The sequence below is a fragment of the Nycticebus coucang genome, chromosome 3, assembly GCF_027406575.1.
Source record: "Nycticebus coucang isolate mNycCou1 chromosome 3, mNycCou1.pri, whole genome shotgun sequence".
Lineage (NCBI taxonomy): Eukaryota > Metazoa > Chordata > Mammalia > Primates > Lorisidae > Nycticebus > Nycticebus coucang.
The window spans coordinates 803,085-811,404 of NC_069782.1; the positions used below are offsets into that span (position 1 = coordinate 803,085).

The 8,320-nt window shown below is 61.8% G+C and overlaps 1 protein-coding gene across 1 annotated transcript; it reads right to left on the reverse strand.

The window, feature by feature from the left end:
* Positions 1-3,057: 3,057 nt before the first annotated feature.
* PIM3 (Pim-3 proto-oncogene, serine/threonine kinase) lies at positions 3,058-7,214 on the reverse strand. Its single transcript, XM_053585189.1, has 6 exons — positions 6,996-7,214; positions 6,785-6,894; positions 6,630-6,680; positions 6,180-6,549; positions 5,200-5,376; positions 3,058-5,125 (listed from the first exon to the last, which is right to left on the reverse strand). Exons 1-6 carry the CDS (start codon positions 7,078-7,080, stop codon positions 4,938-4,940), a joined length of 981 nt encoding a protein of 326 aa, XP_053441164.1. The 5' UTR covers positions 7,081-7,214; the 3' UTR covers positions 3,058-4,937.
* Between the last annotated feature and the right edge of the window lie 1,106 nt (positions 7,215-8,320).

Sequence of the window (8,320 nt, forward strand, 5' to 3'; positions counted from 1 at the left end):
TGTGTGCTGTGTGACCCCTGGCTACTCAGGGTCTGGTCTGGGCACCAGCGCTTCTCTCTGCAGAAAGCACAGCAGTCTGGTGGATCCCACGGGACACAGCACAGGGGCTGCTCCCAGGGAATCAAGGGCACCTGCCCATCCCAGTCAGGAGGATGCCTGGAAGCCTACCTCAGCACAGCAGCCTCAGGGGCCAAGGGCTGGGGGAGAGGCATGAACCCCCATTGTAGGTGGGGCATGGGGCACCTGAGGCTCTTCAGCTGGCCTCTGCCTGTGCCAAGGCAGGAGTGGAGGGCAGCTTTGGTCTGGCAGGGCTGGACAGGCTCCTGGCAGGAGGGTGAGCAGCAGAGGCTGGAGGCTGGAGGGCGGTGTAGGGCTGCTTATTGTGTCCCCTGAGGGCACCCTCCTCCTTAGGTCAGCTTGCAGAGCAGGTCCCTGACAATCTCCCACCTGGCTCATTCAGCACAGGGTACAGATGACCCACTTCCAAGGGAATTTCTACCGTGAACCTTTACCCTTCCCCCATCCTGGCATGGCCCCTGGGAGGGGCTTCCCTGTAGGGTCCTGGCCTGGTCACTGCAGAAGGGCAGTGAGGGGACTGGAGGGGCAGGCCCTGCCCCCATCCTGCCAGGCTAGGCCTGACTGCTGGGAACCCTGGGGTGGGGGGATATTTGTGTAATCAAAGCTCAGGGCTTCAACAAGACAGGAAGTCACATGTGGGAGCCTCAGCCCCCAGAGGCTCTGCAGAGAGGGAAAGGGCCACCAAGAAATGCAGCATGGGCTCCTCTCCACCCCTTGCTCTGGGGGCAGGTGCCAAGTGTGGTTAACACCCCTCCCTGACCATGTCTCTGACCTCAAAGGTGCCCACTCAAAGCCAGCTTCTGTCTGGGCTGGATTGTCCCTTCCCAGCCAGTGTGGTGACTGTGAGCCAAGTGGCCAAATCATTGACCCCTTACCCCTCACCTGTCTGGGCCTCCACTGTCTACCTAGCCAGCTGCCCAGCCTCCCTATGTGGTCAGGTGTGAGCAGCTGTGCCACTGTGTAGGGGACTTTGGACCTTCTTTTCGTGCTTCCACTACAGTACGGGGAATCCCAAGCCAGCTGGCGTCGGCAGGCCCATGGGAGCCAGCAGAACTCACTTCCCCTTCCACACAGCCTTGACACCAAAGCCACGCCAAGGTTTCGTTTCTGCGGCTGCACTGGAGGAAAGAAACTTAGCAAGGCCCTGACAGCCCCAGGACATCTCCATCCCAGCCTCTCTCTATGGGCAGTGGGTCTGGCCTCAGACCCAGAGGCCGAGGAGGCCAGGAGAGGCAGACAACACGGATGGCGAGGAGAGCAACCCGAGGGGGAGCTTTGCCATGCCGTGGGCACCCAGCAGATCAGCCTTGGCTCATTCCCTGACCTGCTTGCTGACCAGGCCACCCTCAGGGACCCAGCTTTGAATGTGTCCAAGGCTCCACTGTGGGGAAGATACTTTCCAGAACTTGACAGATGTTACTGAAGGATGGCCTTAGACAATAAATTGGGAAAAAAGTGGAGGAAGATACTAAAATATGTGGTGAAGAGGGACTAGCCAGCAGAGAACACTCAGACCAGGGGCAAGCAGAGCCCCGAGTGTGGATGGGAGGAGTGGGCAGCAAAAAGCCTGGGCAGTGTGGGGGGAAGAAGGGGACAGGTCAGGGTCCTGGGGTCATGCTCCCCAGATAGTCCTCACTCTAGGCCAGTATGGGCCTCAGGGGTCTTGCCAGTGCTAACATGCTGGACCCTCCCCAGGCCCTACAGACAGGGTTCCAACAAGCAAAGGAGGTCCTGTAGCCATCCAGGACACACAGAACTCGGTGTCAGTCAGCAGACCCTTGCCCTCCACACAGAGAGGGGAACAGCTGGAGGCTGGCCTGCCCAGAACCTATAGGCACCTCGTCCAGACAGGCCACTTGGAGCTCCCTCTGGTTGGGGTGGGAATGCAGGAGTTGTGGTCCTAGCAGGAGGGACAGATGTGGGCAGATCCTACCCGGGAGCCAGGAGCAGCCCCTGGGTGGACACTCAAAGTGGGTCTGCTGAGCTTCCTCACCCAGGAGAAGCAAGGCTTAGTGTGGGGACCACTCAGATCCTCCCAGAACCCCAGGGAGTATCTGGAGACAGGGAGTGACAGTGGAGCCCTGAGTCTCTCCCCCTTGTCCTGTACCCATCATGAGGCCCAGCAGGGACAGCATAGTTCTGGAATGCACCTGTCTCAAAGTCAGGACAGTTCTCTGCAATCTCACTGCAGGGGCATCCTCTGCCCCATTCCCTGTGCTGTGGGGCGCAGCCCTGCAGACTGAGTGGCTGAGAGGATGAAGAAGGACCAGATCTGACCAGGCTTTATCTTGTCCTGAATCAAGTGAGGCTGTGTCTAAAGCATGCCCCTCTTAGAATGTCCTGGGCCAGACCAGTGGAAGGCCGCTGGGAGCTGCTGCCCCACTCCCCAGGCCTCAGCCACCACAGAGGAGCCTCTAGCCCGGCCCTCTGCAGCTCCCTGAGGTATAAGAACACCACAGTAGGAGACCAGGGTCACATTCTGGTGCCTGCACAAGTTTCCTGTTTCCCTGAGGACAACCTAGGTAGAGTCTTTGCCTGGTAGAAGTGGAGGTTGGCATAGCTGGGCCAAGAACAGACAGCAGCAGTGCCTGAGGGCCTTGGGCTGGGTTTTCAGGGGCTGTTCACAGGGCACTGGGCCCACGGACTGGGAGACAGAGGGCCACCCATGGGGGTGAGACAGGCACTGGGCAACCAGGTGGCCTTGCTGCTTCCTCAACCTCTTTCCCCTGCGAAGGTGAGTGGATGGAGGGGTAGCCAGCTGAGCCTAAGAGAAGCCCAGATCCTCAGTAGCAAAGGGACAGTCAAGACCATGTGACAAGCGTTACAACCAAGTTACCATCACCAGTGAGGGCAAAGCAGCCTGGACCCTGTGCAGATGCTGACAACTGGGGCCAGCACAAGGGAGTCCCTCTGAGAGGCCCTCCACTGGCTATAGCCATGGGCTGTGCTGCTGCCGTGGCCCCATTTCTGGGGGATGGAGGAGGTGAACATCACAGAAAGACCCCCTGGGCCTGGTACACTTGGTGCAAGCTGGGCCGTCCTCCTCTGCCTGCCCCACATCACCACTGTCCAGCTGAGGCTGAGAGTGGAAGAAGGCCATCCCCTCCCATCCTCCCAGATGGGCCTCAGCAGTGGTTCCACAAGAAAGACAAGCTGAAGGCCCTCAGCCTCTCTGCCTGCCCTCCTGCTACACTAAAACTTCCTGCTTCTGCTCTAGCCCAGAGGTCCCAGTGCTGCTGCCAGCAGAGGCTCTTTAGCAGGTGGGGGCAGGGGTGGTCAATGCTCCTCATAGAGTGCTGAGAAGACAGTCCCTGGGATGTAGGTGGAGAGCTAAGGAGCAGGCCACCTGAGAGACCCTCCACCCAGGCCTCCTTCACCTGCCCCATATGCCAGAGCTCCACCCATTTCAACACTTAGCTCATGGGCGCCCCCCATGCCATCTGCACCACCTAGGGCACGCTCCCACCTACCCTTCAGAACCTATACTAGCCTCCTGAGGCAGTGTGGCCTCCCATTATACACACCTGAGCAGCCTAAGAAGAGCATACATGTGGCTTCTGAGAGCAGAGGCAGCAAGTCCTCTTGGGGCCAAGCCAGGCATGGCTCAAGATGGTGGGGTGATGCAGCCCCTCACAACCTGGCTCCCTGCCTCCACTTCTAGAGACCCCGCTTTCCTGGATGCAGAGAAGAGTCACAAGCCTCATCCAGGACCCCTCTGGCACCAGAGTTAGAACCATGCTGGGAGAGGATGTGCCCTCCACACACCCCAGTGGGCAAAGCTGTCCCCCGCTAGAAGCCTGAAATAATCCAGGGGAAGCCCCAACCTCTTCCTCTCTCACCCAAACAAACATAAGACATCCACTATGTACAAAAAATTTAATTGAAATACCTGTATAAAAAATAGGATCTCCAGACATCTCACACTTTTGAACTGAAAAAAACCCCCATCCTCAATGCCTACACATACCGAGACCACATAAACACAGTTGCTAAAATAAATTAAAGGCTTGAGACTCTGCCCCCCACCCCCATCTTTCAGAGCCAACAAGCACACTGTACAAAGTTAATAATTTAAAACCTGCCCCAGGAGCAGAGTGCCTCCAGGTAGCAGGGTCACCCGCTCCCCTTAAATTAGCCACTGTACAATCGTCTTCTGACAGACACAGGTGGGGCTAGGGACCTACACCAGGTGCAAGAGTCAGGACCCAGGATCCCCAGACCACGGTTGCCCTTCCCCTCCCTGCCACCCCCAGGGGCCTGGAGGAGGCCGGCTGCTCAGAGAAAATAACCTAAACAAATATAATAAATTAAACAATAAATAGCCACAGAGGGCCAGGGGCGCCCTCCACGGGGTCACACCATAAATAACAGACGTTGGCACGCGCAGACACAGCTTGCGTGGGGGGGTGCGGGGTAGGCGGGTGGCAAAGGCCCGCAGTTGCATTGCTTGTGCATGGGACACACCTGGACAAACACTGCACCACTCCTAGACTCAAGGTGGGCATGGGACCCCCATGCCCAACAGTAAGAATGCTTCCGGTCAGACACGTTCGCTGGACAGAGCAGCACAGAGAAAGGAATATCTCAGGCTCAAGTGTCCACCCAGAGCATGCAGGACCTTACTTTAACTGAAGCCGTCTTTGGACAGACAGAGCTTGAGAAAACCGGGTCCTGTGGGACCAGCGTTCAAAAGGCACTCAAAGCAAAGGTCGCCGGGGTCACAGATCACTGCTTCTTAGGAAGAAACAGCCCAGCAGGAGAATGCCAGTGTTCTGGGGTATCAGGGGCTGGCTCAGGCAGATGGTCCCTTGGCTCCTGTGAGCAAGGGGCAGCCCCAATGCCAGCATCCAGGTCCCTCCTCACAAGCTCTCGCTGCTGGATGTGGTGCTGGCCCCATCATCTGGGTCCAGGGCACATAGACGCAGGTCACAGCTCACTGGGGCATCCCCGTCGGCTCCCAGCATCCAGGGGTGAGCAGCAATCTGATCCAGAGAGGGCCGTTCCGAGGGCCGCAGGGACAGACACCACTGGATGAGCTGCTGACACTCTGGTGGGAGAAGCAGGATCAGCAAGGAGCCTGGCCCCCTGACCTTTCCCCCATGTGCCCAGCTTGAGACATACCTGGAGAGACTCTCCTCCGGAAGAACAGGTGGCCACGGAGAATTTCCTCGTCCTGTTCAAAGGGGATGTCTCCACACACCATGTCATAGAGCAGCACGCCCAGAGACCACACAGTGGCGGAACGCCCGTGGTAGCGGTGGTACCGGATCCACTCCGGAGGGCTGTACACCCGGGTGCCTGGGAAAACACCCATCAAGGGGTCAGACACGCATGATGCAAGTACAAGACAGATGTAAGACCCCACAGACGGGAGAGGCCGGGCATGTTCCCTAACAGTTAATTCCTGGGCCAGAGTTGGAAGACAGAGAGCCAGGCCTTGAAATCCTGCTCGTCATCACTCTGGAAAAGGCCCAGCTCTGCTCAGGGGGCGTGGCCAGGGCCGGGAAGGGGAGGGTTTGCCCCGCCCCCCAGCTGGGGGGATGGTCACATGAGTAAGGGCTCCGGTTTCACAACAAACAGAAGCACCCAGGGCGCAGCAGGTCCCTCACCGCCCCGCGCCTGCTTGCAGCAACCGAAGGGAGGGGAAAAATAGAGGGGGGGAAGGCGGGGAGCCCTGGCTTCCCCACGCTCTGCAATGCGGGGATTTCTACTGCGGCGTCCCCACGCTCAGCACGCACGCAGGCAGGCCCGCCTCCAAGCACAGGGTGGCCCCCACCAGCGCCGCTCTGACACCTGGCGCAGACCCAGCTGCGCCCCGCGTAACACTTTGGGTGCTTCCCCAGCCAAGAGTCTGGTACAACCACCTCCACCGCCTCCCAACCCCCGGCTGGGGACCTCTGAACCACCAACCCCCGCGTACGCAGCCGAGGGGACAGTCTCCAGCGCGCCTCTCGCTCCTCACGATCTCGCTTCTCAGCCCTCCCACTGCGGCCCGCACCACCTAACAGTCCCCAGCCCCTCGGTCAGTCCCGCGGGAGTAACCGCCGCCGCCGCCGCCGTTCCAGACGCCCGCCAGAACGTTTCTGAGCACCCGTGCTCACCGTCGAAGTCGGTGTAGACGGTGTCTTTGAGCAGCGCGCCGGAGCCGAAGTCAATGAGCTTGAGCTCGCCCGATCGCAGATCCACCAGAAGGTTCTCGTCCTTGATGTCGCGGTGCACGACCCCGCAGCCGTGGCAGTGGCGCACGGCGGCCAGCACCTGCGCGAAGAAGCGGCGCGCCAGCGGCTCGTCCAGGGCGCCGCGCTCAGTGATGAAGTCGAACAGGTCCTGCGCCGGCTCGGGACGCTCCAGCACCAGCAGGAAGCCGTCGGGCCGCTCGAACCAGTCCAGCAGGCGGATGACGCCGCGCGCGCCTCCCGCCGCGCCCACTTTGCGCAGCAGCACCACCTCAAGGGGTACGGCCACGCCACCCTGGGGGACACAGCGGTCAGCGCACCCAGCCGCCCGCCGGCGCCCCGTCGCCCCACTGCCCCGCTGGCGCCCCAACTTACGAGGCTGCCCCACTCGGTCACCCGCTCCTTCACCACGTGCTTCACAGCCACCTAGGGGGGTGGGGGAAGGAGGGAGAGATGGAGGGTCAGCCGACCTGGCCGAGCGAGGCGCGTGGCATACAAGAAACCCGAGTCAGCCCTAAGGCCCGACTCACCGGAAGCCCGTCGGCGAGGCGGCTGCCCGCATAGACCGTGCCGAAGCCGCCGCTGCCCAGTACGGCGCCCACCTGGTAGGCCTTCTCAAAGCTTTCTCTGTCCGCCTTGGCTGTGGGAACGGCGCGCAGGATTGGTGAGGCCCGCGTACACCGCAGACCCGCACCGCGGACCCCGCCGCCGCCGCCCGGCCGCCTCCCCCGACCCGCCTACCTGGCTGTAGGAGTTTTGCCGGGAGGTGGTCCGCGCCGCCGGGCCCGCACAGGTGCGCCAGCGAGCCGAACTTGGACAGCAGCATCGCGCGCAGCGGTCTCCCCGGCCCGCGGGGCGCCGGACCTCCAAGCCGAGGCGGCGGCGGGCGCGGGAGGCGGCCGGGCACCGCCACCACGCAGCAGCCGAGCGGCTCCCTGGCCCGGCCGCCTCGCCCCGAGCTTTTGGGCCACGGCGGCGCGGATCCCTCCGCGGGGGCGGGGCGAAGCCGGGGGCGGGCGGCACGCGAGCCGCCCGGGACTAGATGGCCGCAGTGTAGCCGCGGATGCGCACGGTGACTCGCGTCACACCCCGCCGCGCGCCAGCTCGCACTCTGCGCACGCGCGGCTCCCGCGCGGGCGGGGGCTGGGGCACCTCCGGCGGCTTAGGGAGGGGCCGCGTGAGCCAATGGGAGCCGAGGTTTTCAAGGGACCCGCGCTCCGGCCAATGGCAGTGTGCTCGAGAGGCGTGGCTTTTTGGGCTCCGCCCCCGGCTGCTGCGAGGAAAGGTCAACCGTCCCTCCCCATCTGCCGCACCGACCACGAGGTTCTATCCCGTCAGTGGTTAATGGTAAGGGTCCGGGGAGCGACCCCGAACCGCCCCGGGACCCTGAGAGGACACGCGCGTGGGCGTCCGCGGTCTGCGCACCCCCAGTGCACGTGGCCCGGCGCGGGGAGGCAGTGTCCCCTCAGCCTAGGGGCGCCCCTCCTCCTCCGCAGGCTCATACTGCACCCCCGCACTCTGGGATCCTCCGAGCGCCTCACCTACTCTGCCTGGAGCCTCCGTCCCCAGCCTTTTGGCACGGTCCTGGCTGCCCTCCAAGCCCAGCTACTGCCACCTCCGCCAAAGAGCTCTCCTTGACTTCTGTAATGGCTGAAGTTAGGGCCTGAGCAGCCCAGGTCCGCGTTTCCCTGATCGAGCTGGACCCCATAGTGCCCCTTCTCTGCCGTCTGTGCAGAACCCAGACTCAGATCCAACCCCACAGGCTGCTGATACGGGCCCAAGGTCACCAGCCTGAGAGCGAGGACTCCAGGATGTGATGGCTGTCTGCTAGCACGAGGCTGATCCCAAGAATGGGTTGAGAATTGGGGGAATTGGGGGACAAAGGGGCCAGGGTGCTCCCAGTGGCCCCCAAGGGCCAGGCCACAGTCAATATTGAGGCTAACGTCCCTGGGCTGATTATGGGACCTGTAAGTACCTGTATACGCTTGTCTCAGGGTCTTCCCTCAAACCTCTCATACCTGCACTGCCACCACCAATGTCTCTTTGTTGGTACCAGTGACCACCAC

Excerpts from the sequence above, each read along its gene's own strand:
- PIM3 (XM_053585189.1), bottom strand. The coding sequence starts at position 7,080 with ATGCTGCTGTCCAAGTTCGGCTCGCTGGCGCACCTGTGCGGGCCCGGC. Across the intron at positions 5,377-6,179 it reads CGTCTACACCGACTTCGACG|GCACCCGGGTGTACAGCCCT; the intron begins GTGAGCACGGGT and ends GTGTTTTCCCAG. Across the intron at positions 5,126-5,199 it reads CCGGAGGAGAGTCTCTCCAG|AGTGTCAGCAGCTCATCCAG; the intron begins GTATGTCTCAAG and ends TTCTCCCACCAG.